The following is a 25107-nucleotide window of genomic DNA, read 5'->3' on the forward strand; positions in this document are numbered from 1 at the left end:
TTTCCAAGAGAAATGGATTGTTTCATTTTTAATGAGTGCAATAATAATACATTTAGTTTCAGCAGATGCAAAATAATGCACACAAAAAATGATTTGGAATTTGCAGAACAAATAAGCAAACAGTACTAGAATAACCCAAAGAAACATGTACTATATAGGGCTTTTCTTCTCTCAGGGGGTCAAAATCTGGTCAAATCCAGCGTCTTGTTTCAATTTAAGCAAATAAAATCAATATGGTCAAGGAAGCAAAGTGCACAGAAATTTTAATTAGTTAGGTTTCTTTTTCTTTCTTTTTTTATTTCTGTCTCAGACAAGTACTGTTAGCTGACAAGAAATATGGCATTCCTCACCTAATACAGTAAACAAACAAAACAAAACAAAACCCCTCTCTTAATCACTACTAGACAGCCTCTAGACAATACATTCCTGCAAGGAATTGTAAGTGAAAGGACTGGGTGACACTTTGTTAATGAAACTTAAAGAATAGATTGTCAGGCATACCGGGAGTTTTCAGATGTATTTCTGAATTCACATCTGTGGGAGTTGTGGATTGTCACAGTTCATTTGCTTTTGTAAAATATCCACAATTTGCTGACAAGCAACTTTAAAAGTCCATTCGCGATTGGGTGTGTGGTGGACCCCTTTCAGCATTTTTTTAAAAGTATGTTTTCTTTTGCTACTGTAATATAGAGCTGGTAGAGAAAAAGAACAAATGCTAAAATAAATAGTAAAATATAAAACACTTCATACAAAGTAATTTGATGTGCCATTAGTTGTACAATTACTTCAATAAACAAATACATGTTATAAAGGGAAATTAGAAACAAAATGCTTTCAGTTACGGAACTTGCAAGCACCCAAGACTCCATGTTGTTATTTCCTTTGGGAAGTGCCATTTACTATTTTTTTGGTTTTTTTTTTTTTTTTTTAAAGTTATGCAGGTCCTTGCAACTGCATTGTATTTTATTAATTTATATCAGGAGTCACAGAATTAAAATGAAGGCATTTAAAATCACTGAAGACTGCAGTTAAAAATAATTAAGTACCATTATTTCTCTTAAATTTAAGAGCTAAAGCTGTCAGTCAAAAGAATATAAAAATGTTTTAGTTTAAGTAGCCAGATTGCCAGTGTAAAATACTTGAGAATGCTAACACATTTCTCAGAGATGGGCACATAAAAATAAAGCTGTATTCTGTATATTATGCCCCAGATGGGACATTGATGAAGACCTACACAGTGCATAATTTCTTTTAAGTTCTTTTAAGCAGTCTTGTGTTATGAGTACAATTAAAAGTCCATCAATATCCCAAGTACTCGTGCATTATCTACCCTGCCACACTTCGCTAATGCGTCTTATCGTTTAGGTTGCTAATACTGTTCAGTGTAAAGACAGTCTTTCTGAGGTAGACTGTTCAAGTTCAAGGACAAGTCTTTTTCTTACGAAATGCATGACATTCAAAAAAAGACAACAAATAAATACTACATGTACAATATGTAGCAATGAGGTAGAAATGGTTATAAAGAACAATGTTTGAATATACGTCAGATGAAAAAAGAAAAAAAAATAGAAATGAATATTCTCTAGCAACTGTATATAATCCACAAGGAAACACACCCACACTCACACAGGCAGACAGAGAGAGGGAGGGAGAAAAAAAGGTGGGGGAGAGGAATGAGAATGTTTTAAGCCTGAAAATAAACTTTAGCTCTTTTTGTATCATAGGACAACAAAAAGAATGAATGTGCTCCCAAGCTTGGTGTACTCCAGAACCATTTTATAAATATTTAACATTCTATAGGACTGATTCATATATTCTCACACAACTCTGTGCCAAGGCTGACCCATGCTGCCGACATTCTACATATCACTGAGACAGGGAGGTGAAATTTTCCTGCTTCCAGTCTAATTGTCTTTGACAATTGCAGTACCTAGTGCTACACTGCTTGTGTTGTATTTAAAAACAGGGGAAAGAGAAGAGACTTGTTCATTAAAGATGCAGTATCCCTGGTTCACACAAATGCATCTGGCAGGTTCAAAATCGAATGTCAACCAGAGGTCTTAGCAGACTGTGAGCTTCAGTTCATGTGTGAGTTAGTCACAAGTACAGCTGGTTTTGAATTCTGAAACACTAATAGCTCCATGTTTGCTAACGTGCTTCATATGAAAATCAGCAGGTGATTCAACAACTGAAGGCTTTACTTTTCAAAAGAAAAAACATTGAAATGCTTTGAATTGTAAAGTGGTCATGTATATCTCTGCATATATGAAGAGAGGAAGTAACCAGTTGTTTCCGAGTAATGTAAAATAGACAGTTTTAAAGTTCAAATAGTTGGTGGTGAAAACAGCACACATACATACACACAAACATACACGCTAATTATATATATATATGTATATATATTAGAACTTTAGTGGCCTCAATAGTTCAACAAACTGTGTCCCTTTCACTTTGCAAAATTGTTTCAATGATCATGATACCCAATTCTTGTTAAAAAAGAAAAATAAAAACCCATGAGAATGAGATTATAAAAGTAACTTTCTGCTTGGAGTTGGACACATTTTCAGAGAAATAAATTCTATATGAATCAAAAACATATATCCAACCCACAAATATATTTAAATTTACAACAAACTATTGTGGGAATTAATTTGGACTTTTTTGGATGTATTCTTCTGAAAACTGCATAGCCAAGTACTATGCAACTGATGTAAATTGACCTTGGTATTTTACATAGCATAGCCTCTGGATAGTTTTTATCACTGGCCCAGATGGTGTTTGGCCTATGTATTTGAGTGGAATGGTTTATTTTCTCCTTGATAGGTTTCAAATGCACAAGAAAACATTATACCCGTCTATCTGCATTTGAGTAGAATACAAACTGACTAATAGATAAACATTCTGTGTGAAAGTAAATAGCCTTAAAGTATACTGCCTTCACATTCCATTGATCAGCTCAGTCAGCAAAGTTTTCTATATTGTCACTAACGTTCTAAATATTTTGGTGAGAAGCATGCCAGAAGTGTAGAGTATTTCCATTTGTGTCACACATAAGGTCATTATGAACTACCTCTTGAATTTCTATTGATCCTTCTACTGAAGTAGTTTCCTTCACTTCCTTTTTGTCCCTGTTGGAAATGTTACTGCAGTTGTGAAGAAAGAAATTAGGGGCTGTTAAGTAGACTGGCTCAAATCCCCTGGCCAGACGGCAAGAGATTTGGACTGGCTCATTACCTTACCTTCATTAGTAGCCTTCTCCAAATTCTTAGCAGTCAAAGAGGCCAAGACTATGAAGCCCCATCACTCAGTTGTACCATCACTGATTGTACACATTCAATTCTCAGGATGTGGTACCCCACCCCCACCCCAAGCTCAAGAAAGGATGGTCAGAATAGAGCTCATTACTAGGCTAGTCCATAGGCGAGCTCAAAATGCTGCCACGAAGAATCAAAGACTCACAGGAGAGCACTACCTCCTCAAAGGTCAGCCTTATCTCCTTCAACAGATCTTCATTTCTTCAGCATGCCCAATTTCTTAAGAGATCAAATCCTAGTATTCATTAGGCTCAATGAAATTCACACACAACTTCAGCTTCTGCCTCAATACATGGATTTTTGACCACTCATAGCTCAAAAGTAATTTTTAAGTCATTTAAAGCTAAAAGCCAATATGCGTGACTTTATTTTCAGTTTTATAAATGAGTGTAAAACACAATAGTGCAGTCATATATTTGGCATTAACTCTTACTAGCCACAGAAATGTGGGTCAATACTGGATTTTCCAAAGTTGTCTAAATAAGATTGGGTTTGTCAAAACTTGCCAGTTGCTTTCAAGCGAACACAGCATGTTGGCAGAAGTGAAATGTGACATCCAAAAGACTGAAAATAGGTCAGCACTGTGCAAAAGTAAACTTGTCAGTGAGATCAATATGAACCTACAATTTAATGGGGATATTAGAATTTCCTTACAATAAGGGACCTGTGCAGGGTAGCGCCAGAACACGACTGTAGTGTTTATTCACTTGTGAAAAGCAGAGGAAGTACTTAAATATTACTTTTTATATCCTTAATGAAAGGCACTACTTTTTAATATGGAATATGTATATGTAAGAACAGGTTTAATTGATAGAAAATCATGGTAAATTTAATTCTAGTTCATCTGCTCAGTTTTTAGCAAGAAATTAAGAAAAAAGGGGAGTAATGATTAAGCATCATAAAATCTCAGAAATATCATGATGTCCTTCATTAGCTTTCTCTATGTTAAGCATTTCAGAGAATTTGACATTGCGGATGAAATCAGTAAAAAAAAAAAAATATGGAAGGAAAACAAAACAATAACAGAAAGACCTTTCTTAGGGCTTCTCATTGCATTTATTTAAAGTCTGTAAAAATGTACATCACTTTTTGAATACATAAAACGCCAGTGCTTTGCAACAGTTTTGTTACTGCATCTCTCAACTAAAAAAAAAAATAATAATAATAAAATTAAAAATAAAAACAGGAAAAATACATTCAAAAAGCCAGGCTGTACTGCTTCTGCACGGGCAGTGGCTTTGGGAGGCTACGGCCTACTCTGTGTCAGTTCAGAGGCATTGCCCAACATCAGTCAGCTAGCAATGTAAAGTTGCACATAAAGCATTAAAAGGATACAAAGAACAACTTGGGGAGCAGCAAAGGAGAGGGAAACTAAGAAAAATGCTACATACACTGTTGCAGTCGGGGTGGGCCCAGGTGGAAGTGAGGGGTGAAGATTGATATCTTTTGGAAACTAGATTTATAGGAAAAGATGAAAGAAAACAAAGTAACACATTTGGCAAGCTGTATCTGTTGGTGTGTGTGTGCATGTGGATGTGTGCACGTGTGTGTGTGTGTGTGTGTGTGTGTGTGTGTGTGTCTACTTCCAATCGTCTACTTGACTTTCCAGGAGAAATGTAACAAAACTGAGGTAGAAATGAATGTGGGAGCACTACAGCCCAGAAGATTTCAAAATGAGAAGCAAAATTGCACTGACAAGAGAGGAGTCCAAAAGAAGGAGAGGGGATGCAGACATATTCTCTGTGGACATATATAAGTTGGTTGGTTGCTTTCTGTATTTATTTGTTTGTTTGCTTGTTGGTTTTGGCTGCTATCTTCTGCATTCTGTCAAAAGCATGGCAAGCCTATAAGCTAGATTAGTGAAGAGAATGACACCATTTCCAGCAGTTTTCAGAGAGAACTGGCAAATCACCACCACCACCATTACCACCTCTGCAGGAAAAAGACAGTCCTAGTTTTTAGGTACTGTGACTTTCAGGGTCCTAAACAGGTCTTGTGGCTGACTGTTCCAGACACTAACACAAACTGAGTAAATAGCTTTCCATTAACCAGTGTACCTTTTAAGAATATTTTCACTTCGTTATCAAGGAGCAATGTACGAAGAACTCTTGCAGGTATTGATATAAAGAATTATTCTGCTCTGGTTAATTCCCCATAATTAGTGAAAGAACCTTTTTAAAAAATCCTTCCATTTTTACTTTAAATTGTAAATATTCAGCTGTATCACGCGTCAGTATTTTTCCGGATACATTCAAAGTAATTTTCCTTGCTATTTTCCAATTGTTGAGGTAAACATACATTTTAATATAAAGTAACATTGAAGCCTATCCCATTACTCTCAGCAGTACATAGTGCTTTCAACACATTCCTTTGAGGTACTGTACAAAACACAATCACTTTCCTGAGTTTTTGCAGACAAGAACATTAAAAGAAATGAACTGCAGAAATTAAGGTCCAGATTACCGTTACCCTGTTTTACCTGTTCTTAGCTTAATACTGCAGAACAGACAGGATTGAGGAATACTGTTGCTCTTAAAATGGCAAAAATCTGGTTTTCTGTCGAAACACAACCGTTCATCTCTTTAGTCCAATAATGTTTGAAGTTAAAGCTCTTTATATTAGCACATGCCACCAATGTAATTGTGAGGCAAACAAAAAATAAAGCACCACTCCAGGCACTTGACAGCAACTAAATCTCGAGAACAGCAGAATGGAATCAACACACGAGGTTCACGTCCTTCTGAAATCAACACACTTGCACCTTGCTCCTTGGTGAGTGTTGTCTAGCTTGAACTGAACTGAGCATCGGCAGATGCTTTCTGTCATCTGGGGCTTTCACATCCGAAGGTCTCACTGGATGCCTTCTTCCTCCAAATCTACCCTGACTCGAAAGATGCAACTGAATCGTCTTCTTCCCCAGTACCCTTTGCGATTTAAACACTACTGAAAAGGGGATCTATACCCTATGTAGCAGGTTTGATGTGTGTGTGCACGCCAACATTCATCACATTTTTTTTTTTTTAAAGAAGTTATCACTGACTACAACCAAACATTTTGTTCCATTCAACATACATATCAAGCTCTTTTTGAGATATGCTAGGCTGAATCTTGCAGAAAGCATTTTCAAAGTCTTGATACGTAACCGGCCTCAACTGGCTGGGCATAATGGCTGAAAGGTCTGTGGCTGGCATGGCATGGAGGGGACCCACCACCGCTTCCTGACACAGATGAGCCACGTCTAGCCCAGAAAAGCCTTCTGTGCGCTGGACGAGCAGTGCAAACTCCTTGTCACTGAGACAGTAATTGTGCTGTGAGAGCAGTTGTACTATTATCTGGTGTCTTGCTGTGCTGTCAGGAAGTGGGATTAAAAGTCGTTTCATGAAGTACCTCCGAAGAGATTCGTCTATCTCTTCCGGTTTACTGGTGGCACAGATCACTATGATTTGGTCCTCAGCCGACGTCAGCACAGTGTCCAGCTGCATCAGAAATTCGGTTCTCATCCGGTTGACTGGACTGTGTTCCTCACTCACTTGAGAGGAGAGAAGCATGTCAATGTCACTGACGAAAATCACTGAGGGCTGACGACATCTGGCCACGAGGAAAGAGGCGTGGATGATCTTCTCTGCTTCTCCTAACCACTTGGCGAGAAGTCCAGAACCAGCGATCTTAAAAAACGTGGCCCCCAGCTGACTAGCTATGCATCTGCCCAGTAACGTTTTGCCTGTTCCCCGAGGTCCAAATAAAAGGATGCTCCGAGGTAAGGCCGTCAGTCCACTGAACGCGTCTGACCTCAACACAGGCCACAAAACCTCCTCTTTAATGACAGCCTTTACCAGGTCGAGACCTGCGATGTCGTTCCAGTCCACTGGCGGTCCTTGGGTGATAATCTCGTTGGTTACCAGGTCGATGAGGTGTGTGTCTGCATTCTTCAGTTGCTCGTCCACGGAGTGGTTGGCTGAGGTAGCTGCGCGGAGTCCGGGGCCCTGCATGGGGTGAGAGAGCAGCTGTCTGTGCTCCTCCCCGTGTTCGCTCATCACGGGCGACGTGTACTTGCCGAAGGATTCACTGGATCTCGATCCCAATGAATTTTTAGCAGTACTGTAGGAAGGAGGGGTCAGAGCCCTACTGGACTGGCTGCTGAATTTCCTCTGCTGTTCAGAGGACATTAGCTGCTTCGTTGGCTTAAATGCCAAGGATGATGTTTCAGCACTTCTGTCAAAGCCATTCCCCCGGTTTGAGTTTGAAATGCTGCTGTCGGACATTCTGTACATAGGACTCTGTGTGGACCTCTGTTGGCCGTAGCTGTAATTTCCATAACTGGAGTCCATGTCTCCTTGCCCTGCCATGTAGAAAGCTTTCCTTTTGAGAGAACTCGCCGAGCTGTTTGTCAGAGCCGAGGGCGCGATCGGTGTCAGACCGTGGCCCTGGTAGGTGTAGCCAGGAACAGTGGTGGGGGGCAGGGGTGTGGGAGCAGGGATTCCTGAAGGCAGATAGGCTGAAGGAGGTGGGGGCGCCCCCCCAGGACTATACCCCGACCCCACAGCAGTCTGCGGAGGATAGCTAGCAGAGGGGTAGCTGTAACTGGCAAGGTTAGAAGTCCCGTTGTAGCCTGGGACCAGGGCTGGCGGCGGCGGAGGGGGCGGCGGCGGCTGTAGGAGCCCGGAGCTGTGCAGGGGAGAAGGATGCGGTGAAGGAAGTGCAGGTGCGGGCTGGCCGCTGTACGTAGAATGCAAATAGGAGCCGTTGTATCCTGGGGCATATTCCTGAGACGGGAGCCCTGCGTGAAGACTAGGTACAGTGTGGCTTCCACAGGTACTGCTCGAGTAACTAGGTTCTGTCAGGTTGCTGGCCACCCCAGGAGAGCTCCCTATGCTCGCAGAGACATCTGCTGGAGGGAGGGCTGAACTGACTCCAGCTTTGCTGGCAGTGATCACATCCGGAACACAGTTCATGGGATAAACAGCGTCTGAATTCAAGGAAGGCTGCCAGGGTTCACTTTCATTCTTCCGACCATTCACTAGTCCTGATGGTGCATCCGAGTAGTTGCTGAGCACGGGTCGGTCCACAGGGCCTTCCAAAATGCCAGAATACTTCTCTGCATATTTTTTTAGTAGGTTGGATGCCGTCAGAGCAGATATGTCATCGTTTGCCCAGGCGTACTGGTAGGTGCGCTGCAAATGACCTCTGTAAGCTTCAACTTTGTGGGCGGGAGACCGAGTGGTGGAAGTGATGTCAAAGTGCTGTTCGGGCCACTGGGCGTGCTCCGGCGTCCACTGCATCTTCAAGCCTAAAGATTTGGGGGAAGAAGGTTCATTTATTTAGATACTCATCAGAACTGTTAAAGCTTTTCCACCCAACTTCTTTTGTTACCCGTTATTTTCTACCAACGATAGTGACATTATAAAGGATTTCCACAGTTTATAACACCTATTATGGTCTCTACCATGCACACATCTGAAAAGGGACTGAATTTCAGCCCTGGATAAAAAGTAAACTGAATTTAAATGAAAACTCTGTAGAAGACCTACATTTTTTTCATTCCTGAGTAATAAGCAAATTTATTTCTGCTAAGCCCATAGAGTTACTTGCTACACACACACAGAAACACATATATATGTACACACACATCCCTGTCAAATTAGAATTCAATCACAGGTTCTCACAATATAATATGCATACATTTTAAACATCTAGCACGTGATAGTATTAACATGTGCCATATCTAGCTATCCTGCCTCTTCACACCACACTTTCTGTTTTATATTTTAACCAATATAAAAATGAGACACAGCTGACAGATCACATCTAGGATACCTCTCTTATTTGGTACTGAACACCTAGTTAGCACAGTATAATGCTCCCTGTGCAGAACAATATGACACAGACATAGCAGGTCATTCCATAATCCAACTCTCATCTAAAGTGGTCCACGACAGTTTCAAATCTGCTTCGTGGAGTGCAGCAAAGCAATCTCCCAGGCAGCGCTCCATCGCTTTCATCACACAAAGCCTACAACTCGGTATGAATTACAACTGGCTCCTTTCTGCCTCTCAGTCCTGTTGTTGAAACTCTGAAAAAAAAAAAACAAAAAACAAGCATCACTTGTCTGTCGGTCTTCTAGCTAGTGTTCTTCTTCCTTCTGTTATCATCTTTCTCTCTGCCTTACAGCTTCCAAGGTACTAAGAGGGTAGAATATATATATATGTATATATGTATGCATATATATTCATATATATTCATGAAGAGAGTAAGGGGGAGATAGGAAAGAAGCAGGTAAAAGGGAAGATAAGAACAGAGAGAATCTGGATTTTGACTCTTTTCTAAGTGTAGTGGCACATACTCGAACGTACAACGAGAAAATGAGATGCTACATGTATGTAACTCAATCATCTGCTACTAAGTGAAGCAAGATGACTATGTAGCCAACTATACAGGGCTATTTTCTCATTTAAGAGCAAATACAAAGCAAGGACTTCCCTGGTTGTCCCAGCGGTTAAGAATCACCTTGCAATGCAGGGAATGCAGGTCTGATCCTTAGTTGGGGAACTAAGATCCCACACTCTGTGGGGCGACTAAGCCTGATCACCACGACTGAGCCTGAGCCTGCACGCCGCAATTAGAGAATCTGTGCACGGCAATGAAAGATCCCGAGTGCTGCAACTAAGACCCACCACAGCCAAATAAATAAATATATTTAAAAAGAGAGAGAAAATATCAAGCAGAGTTAGAGAATCATTTCAATTTTACAGTTTACAGAGAGACCTTAGACATTACCTTACTTCCCACATTAGGGAACCAGTACCCAAAGGGATTTATAATGTACCCTTGAGGACTCTCATATACTTAGTTACAGAAGAGCACTGGAACCCTGTTCTATTTCCCAGTGCTGACTCCTCCTAATCTCTTCTTGATTGGAACACTTCCTATTCTGATACAGCTATATTAAGCAGGCTTCCTTAATCTCCTTTGTATTACCCTAAGTGAATTTTGCAAACTCTCTTGTGCCCTCTGGCAGCGATTCCTTGATAAGGAGGAGGTCTGGTCTAAATGAAGCATCTGTGGCATCAGCTCCCTTCTGAATTACTGCAGTCTATGTTGACAGCTTCTACCCCCTTATGCTTTCCTCCTCCAACCCCTTTAGCTCTTCATTACCTGACTCTGGCTTCTGGCATGGCCAGCTCTGACTTACGGAGCTAAACTGAACATAGCACGGAGTTTGGTAACAGAATGGCATGTCGATTCCCTTCTGACTCCCTCTTCCTTGTTTGCAAAACCACTGCACCAGACACTGGAAGTTAATTAGCAGGATGATGCTGTGCTAATTGTGTTAATTTACAAGGTTTTAGTCAAAGAGAATCATGCCAGGGCTGGCACTGCTGTCAGGCTTCCGACTTAATGATTAAGAAATACTGAAAACAAGGTGGGAAGGATTGCAGTAATTACACAATAAATGAATAAAGCAACAGGATTCATTTGCAAATATATTTTACTGCAATTGTACTCATTTGCATTTGGATTTTAAAAAAGGATCCATGTAGATATTCATTTGCAAATCACCATCTCAGTTAAAATTAAATCTGAATGCTGCACTGTATAACTTAATCAAGCTTCATATATATGAATATATAATGAATTTTTTAGTAAAAAAAATCTAAATACCTTACTTCTCTTGTATACACAATAGATTCTTTACTTTTCTGCATCTCCCCCCAAATCATCATGTCTCTCTTTTAAAACTGTATTTTAAAAAATAATCTCATCAATTGGAAAGAATATATTATAAAGTCCTGATAAAGTGTAGCTTGCATCATTTCACTTAAGAGGAACTCCGGATTGTGTTGCGGGGGGGGGCGGTGGCGTGCAGGGGAGTCTTCTAGGAAGAACTAAAGTGAGATTCTTAATTGTTTCTGCTTTCTCAATCATTACTTTTTAAGGGGGAGGAAAACACACCGCAAAATGGGTGAAATGACCGAGACCACACTTAAAGGGGAAAAGATGCAATTTTAATGAAGCAGCATTTCAGGAATCATACTTTCATTAAATTCAACTGGAAATTATTAACAGCAAATCACCAGGAACCAATCGCAAGTAATCAGTATCTAAATTCTTCTAGTGTCATGGGATTTACTTTCAAGCCTTATAAAAACGAGAGAATATTAATGTGACTGTAATGTAGAACTGTCTAAAAGACCTACAAATTCATTAGTCCTGTAAATTATTTCCAGGGAATTTCTATTAGGATTTTTTTTCTTTAAAAGATTACCAAAATACAGAGTTGAGAAAACAAGAAAACACATATGCTATGAGTAGGAATTTGATTAGATTGATACAGAAGAAACATGAATAAGTATCTTGAAAAAAAGGTCTCAAAAATAATTTAGGAGTCACAGGCAATGGAATTTTTTTCACAAACACAACACATACACACACATGTACACACACACACCCATGAAAGGTCTGGCTTCCTTTCAGTTAGCTGAGCTAAGTCATTATTGGCATTATTCAACAAACATACATAACAAACATGATTTTTTCTATTAAAAAAAGTGTCTGATTTTTTAAAAATGAGACCACTTTAGGTTTAGAATAATTATTTTAAAAAATAACCAAAAGGGGCAACTTTCACCTCCATTGGGCTTAAAATTTTCCTTGTAAATTAATCATTTGTAAAATATATGCACAAGTTTTTTAGTAAGTTATAGTCACTGTGAAAGACAGGAATATAAAATTTAAATAAAACAGGTTGGCCATTTTCACTGGGTAGTAAAATGCATAGTTTAACTGCATAGTTTCACTCTAGCAAAAATAATTAAATTTCTTAAGATTTCTATTTCATCTGAAATTAAGCAAAAATCCTATCAAAATTATTTATTTGGAACAATTACTGGATACACCATTGCCTTTTGATTCTCATGCTATTTTTGGATGTGCTTACCAAGATAACTGAAAGTTTATTTATTGATTCATACTAAATAACAACCTAATAAGCAAGGCTGCAAAAGTTAAGATTGAGCTTCTGTTAAATAACCTTAAGAGAACAGAATTATTCACATCCCCTGAAACATGAGTATTTATTTACTTTAAAATCATTAATAGCATTTGAAAGTATAAATTAATAGCTAAACCATAAACTAGTTCCTAATATTAGTAGGCGCTCAAGAAGCCAGTGTTCAGGAGACTGTCCTGATCTATAGGAGCACAAAGAACTTCTTCCTCAGTTTCTTGAATTTTAGTACTAATTAGAAATAGAACTAATGAAACTTCTTTTCATTGTCATTATTATTGTTCTATTTATTTGTGGTGATAGTTCTGACGTGCAATGGAAGAAAAATGAAGAGCCAAATGTTCTTTAAACAAACTATCACACTCCCTTTGATTACACTGCTGTTATCTGTAAGAAGTAGCACATGCGTGTCATTTAACTTGGCACCCAAATAATAAGATGGGTTTTAAAAAAAGCTTGTATATGGTTTCTCTTTGGAACATGAAGAGAAAAACCTCAGAAACAATACTATTTTAATGTTATTAGAAACAGGACTCCAGCACAATAACTCCCACTGCCGTCTAGAAATAGCTTAATAGGAACAATAAAAATTCAGAAAACAGTGGAAAGTAAGAAAAACAGTTCAAGATAATTGAAGAATTGTTCCAAAACATCAATTTTTATTTTTGAAAGTATCATAAAATTCTTAAGAAAACAGCTGGCAAATTTCACAATGCAATGTGTTTGTTTTTAAAATATGTAATTTAACAGAAAATTGCTTTTAAGATACCTTAAGTGTTCACAAGGATGACAGATACTATAGTAAAAAGCCTAAGCATTTTGTTATTTTATTGTAATAGGATGAATTTATGTATATATAATTGAACAAGTCTATAGTTCCCATAAAACTGGTCACTTTGGATAACATTTTCCATTCTTATCATTACTGACCATTTTATAACAGATTTAATTACTAAACAGTTGCTGCCTCATTGCTTTATTTCTTCTATTTGACACTTTAATTAGTTTGAAGCAAAACAACTGTGGCATCCTTAAAAGTTTTGTCACAGCTTCAAAATGATAAAGAAACTGTTACACAGAAAAATGACGGGCATAAAAACAACTTGCAGAATAGGAGGAAATTGGGATTAAAAAAACCAGGTCTTCTAGAAAGTATTTTTAGCACACATTCCTGGAAATATTAATCTAAGACTGCCCCACTCACACTCCTAACATATGCTATTCAAAGTTCACGAGGTATATAAAAGCTGCTCCCTTCTACAAGGTTCCTGTAGGGTAATTCTGGCCATCAGGGACTCTGCCTTCATTTGCAGGTTTTCTCAGACTTCCTAAGGGCAGGCACCTGAGGCAAACACCTGCAGGCATGGCAGGCTTGCTCTAAAAGCTGCATAGCGCTTACACAGGCCTGCATGACATCCTTACACCTATTAGACGCCTTTGGGCTACTGTACTTCTGAACCTTTCATTATCATTTAAAAACAAACAAACTGCACACTATACTTACCAAGATTCTCTCTAGAAAACAAACACTACTGGTGTAAATATAATAAAGTAATTTTAATAGTTGACAGCCCCCTTAGCCTAATAATGCAACAGATTCATCATCTGCTAGGTAGGAAATGGCAGAACTAACACAGAACATTCAAAATTTCAAGTAGACAGTAGCAAATACATTCACTGAATAATCAGAGACATCTGAGACAGAAAGGACAGACTTTTGGTCAGAGTGGGGGAAGGAGAGGGTGGGATGATTTGAGAGAGTAGCATTGAAACATATACATTGAAACATAAACATTGAAACATATATATTACCAGATGTAAAAGAGATAGCCAGTGGAAATTTGCTGTTTGATGCAGGGAACCCAAAGCTGGTGCTCTGTGACACCCTAGAGGGGTGGGATGGGGAGGGAGATGGGAGGAAGGTTCAAGAGGGAGGGGCATATGTATGCCTATGGCTGATTCATGTAGATATAGGGCAGAAACCATCACAACATTGTATCACGCAATTATCCTCCAAAAGGAAAAAAAAAAAAGTAGTTTAAGAGGGGGACTATAAACTTCCTGGCACTGAAAACTGGCTCCATGCAGTTATCTACTTACCTTTATCCTTCAAGCAGAGTGATGACCAATTGAAATCTCCTACAGACTAAGAGCATTCTCCTTTTGTGTACCCACTCTCATAAGCCAAGAGGCCAACACAGCAGTATCTAGTATGACCTGTTCTAATCTAATTGATCTGAAATCTTCCTTAGTCCATTTCCTAGTAACTCTTAGACTGAAAATGTGATATCATATTTAAAAGTAGTATCAGGTGAAAAGTGAAGGGTACAAACAGAGAAATATACATTCTCCTTAATCAATTTAAATAGGCTCCATCTTCAGAACACCAAAATGAAAGTCCTTTATAAACTGAATATGATATAGGAACTGTATATCTTAATTAGTCAACAAACTGAGGGTCCACTATGTGTATAAAGCCTTGTGGTTCAATGCTAAGAAATTAAATCAAGGGGATCCATTTACCAGACAATGAACTTTTCCAGCTTTCTGCATTCTTTATAATTTCACATTCTAACGTCTCTTAAACTTGGATTTTAGAGATTAGATCTTTCTAATGACCTAGTCCCCAATCCAGACAGCCTCCGCTATAGTTCAGTACTTCACTTGTCATGGAGCACTATGAGGTTGAAGACTATCTAACACAGTGTTTTATTTGGAGGCACTACTGGATTGTTGGGATAGAATGGACTGGAGAAAACATAAAGAAGGTCCTAGAATTTTGTCTGAAGAGTGAATATCCTGAGCTTGAAAATCAGACCACTGGCCCTGATCCATGCCTTCACTTATTTGTTCTAATCTTGGTGACATCATCTAAGTATATTATACTCACTTTTTTCAGCCATTAAATATAGACAATAATGGTATCATATACCTTAGCAGGGGGCTTCCCAGGTGGTGCTAGTGGTAAAGAACCCACCTGCCAATGCAGGAGCCACAGGAGAAAACCAGGTTCTATCCCTGGGTCAGCAAGATCCCCTGGAAGAGGGCATCGGCAACGCACTCCAGTATTCTTGCCTGGAGAATTCCATGGATAGAGGACCTTGGCAGGCTGCAGTCCACAGGGTCGCTGTACAGAGTCAGACAGGACTGAAACGGCTGAGCACACACACACATATACCTTACTGGATTGTTACTAAGGTTACCTAAAGCAGCAATATTTGGGAAAATAATTTCCAACTGTGACCTGCTACACAAGTGTTTCTTGGTATGCATTTATTTTGAAAAAGCCAGAGATGAATTAAACACAAAACAAAATAAAACTGACTAGACAGAAGAAGAACTAAAATGACTCCTAGAATTTATAAATCACTTTTTCTTCAACGTCTGGACAGCTACTGAAAAGGAAATTTTCCATTAGGTATGTTGGTTGTAAGAAAGGGATAGGAATTCTTTCATACTCAGCAAAACACAGAGCATGATCTTCTTAATCAAAAAGATGTCAAAAATTCAAACTATTTTATAGTATTTATTCTTTACGGTGTTTGTGACTCACTGTGGAGACCACAAGTAAGAAACAACAGATATTTAAAACCAGTTAAGGATGATCTCACAGCCCACAGTCTGAAAATAAGATATTCTAATTATATAGCAATACTGTCAAAGAGTTTTCTCTTTAAATCACACTTTCATACCTCAAGACTCCAAATTATAATACAGTTTGCAGCAAATTACTCCCTCCCCCTACTCTACCTTATTTGCATAAAGCAAGCCTTTTTAAAACTCACAAAGGCATTTATGGCTAAATGGTCCTTAGTAAATATAGTTTAAATACTTCACCATCCAATATAGAGAAATTGCTACCTGACAGCCAGAAGGCAGCACATAACCTGTAACTATGTTTTGTTTGGCCAGTCCAGAGTTTTAAAAATCAGTCAACTTCATAATAAAAGAAACTGTATTTCCGTATATCCCACTTTTTCAAGACAAGCTGATTGATCTTATAAGACTAGCTCTCATTCTTGCCTGGCAACCATTGGCCAAATCTGAGGTCCCACTAGACATGGCATGCCCTCTCTACTTTGTCATGAAACTCCAACTTCCTATTACAACATCAGATATTTCTACAGTATCTGCTGGTCACATAAGCAGTTAAAATTATGATTTCACTCTGAAGCTTCAAGCTTTAGTTTTTCCACTTAAGTACATTTTCTTGAAAACCAGCAAGTATAGTACTTTAAAACTTAAAAAAAGTAGTGCCTTTAGATTAAAATTTTCCAAATTCTTTTTATTAGACGCATTCCTGCCCTCCTACTCAAAGCACAGGGAAAATATTTGATATTTTCCTTGCTGATTCAGTGTCACTAGTACAACGGTGTAAAATGAGAAATGATTCCTTAAAAACACTGGTCTCCAGACTGCTGCCATTTCAGTGTTCCCCCCTGCTTGCTTTGATTTGTTAGATACTTTTTCTAGTTGTTTTCCACATTAAGTCTCCGCCATTCCAAATATTCTCCCCAAATATGCCATAGGTTCTTATTCCACAAACCAATACTTCATTTAATAGTAATAGTCAATCATAACTTCTAGTACAACTTTTGAGACTTTAAGTTACTCCAAACTTATGCTACTTAATTCTTATAGAAATTTGTTGGGTAGGTGATATCTGGATAAGCAACTGATCTTATTCTATATGTCATCCTTTTAGGCTTTAAAAGCAAGTATTCAATATTACAGACATCATGACTTGGACTAGAATGGCATATACCCTGTCCTTCAATTAAATTTGTGGGTAGCTTATGATCTGAATCAGTTTCCCTAAAATGCATTAAATTTTATTCATGGCAACAAAATATTCATTCATCAAAATGTGACCAAGTATAAAAATGTTTTTTTGCCAGTATTTCATAATGAGGTTGAAACTTGGTATGCATGGGTCCCATAGGTCATCATTTTTAACAGTCAAGACACACATATAAGAGAATGACTGCATTTATGAGGATGAATGCCTAAGCACTATGCAAAGCAAGTTACATTGATGAGAGAAATATCACTTTTAGGCCACCAGTCTTGTGTTTAATACATTAGCAAGACAGACAGCCTAATACTTGAAGCAAACCATAAATAGAAGAATTGTTGGTTGTTCAGCTGCTGAGTTGTGTCTGACTCTTAACGACCCCATGGACTACAGCGTGCCAGGCTTCCCTATCCTTCAACAATTCTTCTATTTTAAATAAGGCCTACAAGAAAGCAAGAGCAGAAACTGAGAGATAAATTAGGAAACTAGTACTTAGCTTCAGGTGAGGGATCCTGGAAGCATGGATGAGGGTTAGGACAATTTAAATAAATAATTATTCTTCTCCTGTGGGGGTCATAAAATTTCCCATGCGTAAAAGTATTCAAGTGAACATACAATCACATTCACAGAAAATCCATATATTTTAAAATTATAGTTTAGATTTGTGGGTTTTCCTCTTTGCAGTTTTACAAAAGCATATGTGTACAAGTTTTTGAATTATCATCTAAATCAAGTAAAAAGCAGTGTCCAAAATTTTGTGCATATCCTACCATAATTAATTCAAAAGAATGCACAAGTATGTGTATACATGCAATTTAAAATATACAGATGATTCACACTCTGAATCTTAGTATTAAGTGTCAGGTGTTGTCAACTATTGCAAGGGAAACAGTTTGAGGGTTAGTGGGTAAGAGGACTGATATTACCATGTTGAATCAGATGTAATTCTATCGCTGTGAATGATTTTAGACAATTTTAATCACTTCAAATCGTGCTTTGTAGTTAACCTTTAAAGTTGTTACTTTATGGCCTTTCATTTCTCATTCTGTCTCTTCCCTTTTTCCATATACGTTTTCAATCCATTAAGGCCATCTACCCTTCCCCCACTCCAGTTCTTTTTGTCATACGAAGATCATCAGGGCACACACACATGTCCATAGGGACTGCCAGGGCTAATGAATATGTATGTTCTGTGTCACAACAGAGCACTCCCCTTGTTCTGCAGTATCAACCCTCTTATGTGTGTAAATAACAGGTGAGCTGTAGCGTGCAGGGATGAACGGGGTTAACACAACCTGAAAGCCCCGTGCCAGAGTCACAGGATCCAGCCTGTATGACTGGTCCAGAAAGAGAAAGCCAAATGCCGCAAGTACGGCACACTTCCTATGTGTTCTGAATATTTATTTTAAAAAAGGATTCTGCTGAGATAACATTACTATCCTCCTAAAAGTCTGAGGTAATTTCAGTTGATTCTCCAGATACTCTTGTGCCATAGAAAATAAATTTGCACTTTTAATTAACACAAACCGGGCATGGTACCAATCTTGAATTATGACATGGCTGGTTAATGTCCCTGTTCACACTGCTAAAATGTTATGTTAATCGTTATGTGTGTGTAGTGCTATTTGTAAATAGTTATTTGCATATGCCTATTCTATTTCAAGTATATATAAGTCTAAAGCTCAATTTAGTTATATTTAAGCTGAACTACATTCATTGTTGCCCAATATACCATACTGACAGAGGTCAGTAAACAAGTTCAGAATCTCTCAAGCCACATGACCTTGTGTAAGATGGAATTTGCATTTAACCTCTTTTTCTGTTCCTCTGAAACCTTGCTCTAAAAAGACAGTTTACATAAAACAAAATAAATTATTAAGACTACTTATTTAATTTGGTGGTCTCTCTCACGTAATTAGACAAAGGAGTAAAAATACTATTTACATATAGGTATACAACTTCAACCATTCTCCTTAAAAACTCATCACTTAAGGTGACTCTAAAGTGTGCAAAGCCCAGACAAAATTTGTTTAGGTTACTTATGCATTTTTCTCTTTTTGACAATCCGTGCATTAATTTTTAATGCAATAACAAAATAGTGCCTTGGACTTTGATAAAAATATTCTATAGTCAAGGCTGGGTGACACAGTGCATTAATTCAGTGTCCTTCACTCCTGGGACCTGTGTATAATTTAGTCCAGCCTGAAGAAAATAACTTTAATCTGAAGGCAATGGAAAGCAACACATGAAATGAGTTTTGGTAGGTTTAGTGTTGTGTTGTCCATATAAGACAACATATGAAGATAAACTGCTACAGAATACAACCAACATGGTCAAGGATTAAAAGTGAAGAGCTCTTAGTAACAACAGTAGTTTCCTCTCTTCTCCATTCTCCTGGCCCCATTCTATGGTTTGGCGATACAAATCTGAGAACCATCACCATCTGTAATTCTGATGCTCTCATTTCCAGACAAACAGAACATTGTTAAAGTGCGGTGTGAATGACAGTCCAGTCATTAGCAGTGTTGGCTCTTCCTTTTGTAAAAACAAAGAATGCTGCGTAATGAAACAGACACAGAAGAAAGGGTTATAGCATCTTTAAAGAAAGTGGCATTTCCTTTCCTAGAGGGCGTGTCCAACAAAGTAATCCTTGGGGAAAGCTAACAATAGAAGGTACTACAAACAAATTGTTTCTTCATATTCCATCTTAAGTGCATTCTCCATGACAATATTTAACTGCATAGTTTCATCTACTGTTAGTATACACAAGGTCATTGTGATAAAAAAAAAAAAAAAACGAAAATGTTTAGGTTTGGACTAAACTGAATAAATGGTTGATCCACTGGCATTTGTCACACGAAATACAGATCCTTCTTTTTTGCTTTTAAGTAAGTAAGAGTCGCTCAGTTGTGTCCTACCTACTCTTGTGACCTTATGGATGTAGCCCAGGAGGCTCCTCTTGTCCATGGAATTCTCTAGGCCAGAATACTGTAGTGGGTTGCCATTTCCTTCTCCAAGGGATCTTCCCAACCCAGGGACTGAACCTGGGTCTCCTGCATTGCAGGCAGATTCTTTACCACTGAACCAACAAGGAAGCCCCTTTTACTCATAAATTCTACTTTAATCCCAATCCAACTGTATTCTGTTATGAACAAACACAGCTTACTTTAATATAGCTGTGAAATGTAAGGTTGCTCTCAACCAGTCAATAGAATTTAAAGCTGTTAATGATGTTACTTCTATATGGTGAACACTACTCTATAATTTTAAACTTCTTACTGATGATAATGAACTATTTTATTGGCCTCAGTTTTGCATAAGCTGCAGTATTTGCTAATAATTTTAAGCAAAAGGAAGTTATTTTCCTAGTCATATTTATAAATTAGCAGATAATTTGAAAGAAATTTAATTCAAAATTTGCTAGTTTTAGTTGCTTGCATTAAAAGAGTAAATAAGTCAAATCTTCCTGCTACCTCTTCAAATATTGTACATCCTATGTATCCAAAGTTTCTAAACAGGAAAACCAGAACCCTGCAGGTGATACAGGTAGATTATCAAGGAAAATCAAATCTAGGCACTTGTATATGTGTGCTCAAGTATTCGGTCTATAGTTGTGGAAAGGATACAGAGAAAGGGGAAAGATGACAGAGAAGAAAAAGATTTTTAAAAAATGCTTTTATCCTAAAAATGATCTGCTTCATTATTTATAATTTGAATCCAAAGCACATTCTAAGTTATTTAACTAGCATGTACACATAACATTTTAATCAAATATAAGTATCACTTAAAAGTTTTTTTTAGCTATATATTTATTTTTGGTTTGAATCAAGTCATACATTTCAAAAAGTTTCCATAGTTAATAAAAATTAAAAGTCTTACTTATGACCTCAAAATACAGTATGAACATTGCTTCCTTATGCATTTTCAAGGAGGTCTAGGTTTATATATGTAAAGTTTTTCCAAGAAGAAAACCTAATCACAATATTATATATTGACATATGTTCTCAATTTTATTCAGAAAGAAAAACACTTCATTAGAATCTTTTCAGATGAAATATTTAAGAAATCCTTGAAATGCAAAAATTAAAATATATAATAACTGACAGGAAAGTACTCCAATTTAAATTTAGAATTGTTCTTGTGTTTTCTGTACCAAAGTTTTGTGTTTTTTTTTTCCCCCTTAAACAGAATAGAAAATTCACAGAATTAATGAATTATAGGTTTAAAAGTGCGTTCCTCCTCACTGAACCTTTAACTGGAACTCCTTTTAAGTAAATACCTTGGAACTGGTCTCCTTTTAAGTAAATCTTTTTGAAAGTATCCAAATGCCTACAAGAGTACTATAATTTCCTTTTTCTATGATTTTCAGTCTTACAGCCATTACATGATCACTTAGCTAACTTGAGAAGTTTTTCAGGTTAGCATGTTTTATGGTGCCTTCCTTTTTAAAAATGCTTCTATAGCCAGCCATTGTTTTCATATTTTACTTCAGAAATTATTTTATCCAGCTCAGTGTCAAATGATATTACACTTTAAAAATAATCTATTCAGAAAATATAAAATAGTGGATTGCAAACCCAGCCATAGCTCTCAGAAGCATTAAAATGTTACTAGAATGCCCGAATGACAGCAATGACAGCTTAATCACTTAAAAGGCTTTTTACATTAACAATTTTTTTCTTTCAATTTGAGCAGTATATTCAGGCATGATTTAATAGGAGGTTAGCTGTTAAATGTGGCTAAATAACATACTTTTTAAAAATATAAAAATCAAATTTAGTGTCTAATGAACATTCCTTTACACTTTCTGATGTATTAGTGCACATTCATAAAACTGGGCTTCTTTTATTTTTTTCCTACTATATTTTAAAAAAAATCAGTGAGATAATTAGCATGCAAAATCCAACAGCTTTCTATATTGTTATGATTTTAAGTAGCAGATTCATGGATAAAACATAATTGAAAGGTGAGCCTATTAATCTGGAGAATAACCTCCACAATCCAAATAGGAAAGAATCATGTTTAAGTCTCCATCTCATTTATAGTTTTATATTCCTAAGGAAAAAAAAAAACCCACAACAAAGCAGAGAGAAACTAAAGGTGACCTTATTTAGACATATTGGTTAAGGCAGCCTTTGCTGTTTTTAAGAAAACATGATTGTGACTCCACTTTGTCCATCCACTTTCCCAGTGTGTAAATTGGATGATGACTTGGACAATTCTGTCTTCATTAGTGAACTGTGGAAAGGAAATACAGAGGTGGCTTTTTATTTTTTAAACTCTGTAGTGTCTTGTAGCCAGATTCTGAAGCAGCAGGGAAAAAAAAAAAAGTTATATATATACATATATAAATTTTTTGCTAGACAAGCTGTCGTAATTGAAATGAAGTCTAATCAGACTCATTACTGTTTTCAGCAATTTGCACCACCAAAGATGCTTATTAGGTAACTGTGTTTAATAAACCACTCTTTAGAAAAATACCAGTAATGAGCTCTTAACAGCCAATCTTTAGCGTGAATGTAATGTGAAAAGTGTTCCTAGCGCTGAATAGATTTTCACATTTAGTAGTGTCATAATTAAGCTCCATGAATTGTTGCTGTGATGCTAGATTTATTACAATAATCTTTTTTTTTTTTTCTGCTTGGAAATGCAATCGTCTTCTATTAGAGTTAGATCATATCCAATGTACAGCAAATTTTCGTCTACTGCAAAGCTGGTCGGAAGGTTTTTCAACTGAGGATTTGTTAACAAATGATAAGGAACTGATAACTGATAATTGATTATAATGGATAATTGATGTTATCTATCAAGATTTTCCTCATCAGCATCCCCACACCTCAGGAAAAATCCTTCCTGTAACTTGATTATACATGGAAAGTTACCCAAGATATAAATGTATTATGATCATAAAAAGGAAAAAAATTGCATTTCTTTCACTAAAACATGAGAAAAAAACTGACATACTGAAAGGAATATTTGAAGAAATGTTGGCCTTTCATAATTGCAGTTCCAAATAATGCCACACTGCTTTGTTGGATTGGAGAAGCAAACTGCAACCCACTTCACTATTGTTGCCTGGATTGTTCTTAAAAATGGGAATAACATTTTCCTCTTTGAGTCTTCCTTTTCGTAGCACTCTTTATTAAGATCTTAACATTAAAAAACAGTACTCTCTCTATATAAGTGTATATATATATACATATATATATATACACACACACACACATACATTATTTATATGCACTAAAGGTGGTCATGAGAGTTAGTTAGTCTTCTTATTGATATGGGCCAAAAAAAAAAAAAAAAAGGCCTGCTACATACCTCTAAAGAGAGGAGTTCTTCCATGCAAGGTGATGAATGTGCTAAAATAAGTATATACCTATAGAATCTATATTGATTAGTCTATCAATAGAGTATATCCAGAGGTATTTCCATGTATATAAAATTATATAGAAGGAACTGAAAATATTTCTTGAGACTTATGAGGAAGCTCTTGAGCTTGTTGTCATGAAAATGTCTCACATGATAAGATAAATATCTTTTGTTTGCTAAACAAACATTCTGAGAGTATTCCATAAAGAGAGTCAATAAATGAAAAAGTACAAAAAACAAACAAACGGAAACCCAGGAGACCAAGAGTTCATACCCATTCATGAGAAAATGTTACGAAGGATTCTGTTAGTGAATGATTCCTCTTCTCCCAATACCCTCTCATTTCTTCTTACCTCAAGCTTCAGGACTCTTAGTTGGAGCCAATAAGCTTCCATATCTGTTTTTAGCTTTCTGAATCAATAGGTATGAGAACTGAGACTGTCAAATTAATGGCTTGCTTCATCTGATTTTGTGGCATGCACTTCTTTGCATTACAAAGCAGAGAAGAAACCAACTCATTCCCTTATGAATTCCTATAGCTTTCAGATCAAAATATCGTCCAGTTTCTTTGTCTTGACTGAATTCGTATTCAGAACCACAAAAGACAAAGCCAATGCATGAAACTACTAGAAACCTATATTTACGTGCTTAAATGACTTATAGATAAAAAATGAAAACACAAAAAATTAAGAAAGGGTCCCTTTCAGTGCCTTTGGAATGCCTTATCATAATCTAGAATAACCTAATTTCTGAATCATAGAATTTATGAATGTTTTAGAAAAGAGAGTGGATGTTTTGTATATTTGAATTTATTACAAAAGTGAAGAGGCCCTAAGATGTCAAATAATATGGTGGCAATAATATTAATGATAAATATGAGCAATTCTTTTGGTAAGCTTTCAAAATAATTTTTCATAATGATGAAGATATAGTTTTAATTATGAATTTCAATTAGGAATTGAGTACTTAGTTAACACATATTTTACCTAGCTCTAACCCTGAGTTATAGAAGGTTGGCAGAATTTGCCTTAGTTTTATTTCTAATTTGAGAAAAATAATCTAGGGAGTATACACAGAAGTAGTTTTAGTGTAGAGAATAAAAAACATAAATATAACCACATAAATACAAGTTATGATTATAAGGCATAATAAAACGGTAGTGGTAATGGGGAGATTTGTATTATCAAGATTTTCAGGAGAAGGTAGGTTTCAAACTTCACTTGTTGGCCATACCATTGTGACACTGGTCTGAACATGCAGAAAAGTCATATACTTAAGCTTGCAAATAATTTTTAAAGAGAACTAGGGTTCATTAGTCCTTAAACTTTTCAAGGATTCACAAGACCTAGTAACAGCGTTATCATTCTTAGAACCTTTCATTTGTCATATTCCTGAGCTAATAAAACTTAAATCAATATTCTTCCATGTAACAAACAGCCAAGCAAGCAAACAAAAATGAAACCTGAGAAAAATTCATTTTCTTTTACTTATGTCTTTAATTCTTTCATATTTACTCCAAGACACGCCCCCCCCCCCCCCCTCCAAACACCCTCAACTTCCTTTTGGGGCAGTGAGTTATTTTCTCTCTTTTCCTTTCCTTTCTCTGTGTTTTCAAGTAGTCA

At 36.9% G+C, this 25107-nt stretch overlaps 1 protein-coding gene across 3 annotated transcripts in view; it reads right to left on the reverse strand.

Moving 5' to 3' along the window:
* Nucleotides 1–888: 888 nt before the first annotated feature.
* FIGN (fidgetin, microtubule severing factor) overlaps nt 889–25107 on the reverse strand; it is a 129741-nt gene continuing 105522 nt past the window's right edge. The window contains exons 1-3 of one of the 3 annotated variants that reach the window (XM_043487691.1): nt 22219–22941; nt 9129–9384; nt 889–8601 (exon numbers count right to left, since the gene is read on the reverse strand). In XM_043487691.1, the coding sequence (XP_043343626.1) occupies nt 6347–8601; nt 9129–9231 (2358 nt within the window). In that variant the 5' untranslated portion in view covers nt 9232–9384; nt 22219–22941 and the 3' untranslated portion in view covers nt 889–6346. Of the gene's footprint in view, nt 8602–9128; nt 9385–22218; nt 22942–25107 lie in introns of those variants that run through there. The other 2 variants (XM_043487690.1, XM_043487692.1) reach the window with 2 other exon arrangements.

Source organism: Cervus canadensis, chromosome 15, assembly GCF_019320065.1.
Source record: "Cervus canadensis isolate Bull #8, Minnesota chromosome 15, ASM1932006v1, whole genome shotgun sequence".
Lineage (NCBI taxonomy): Eukaryota > Metazoa > Chordata > Mammalia > Artiodactyla > Cervidae > Cervus > Cervus canadensis.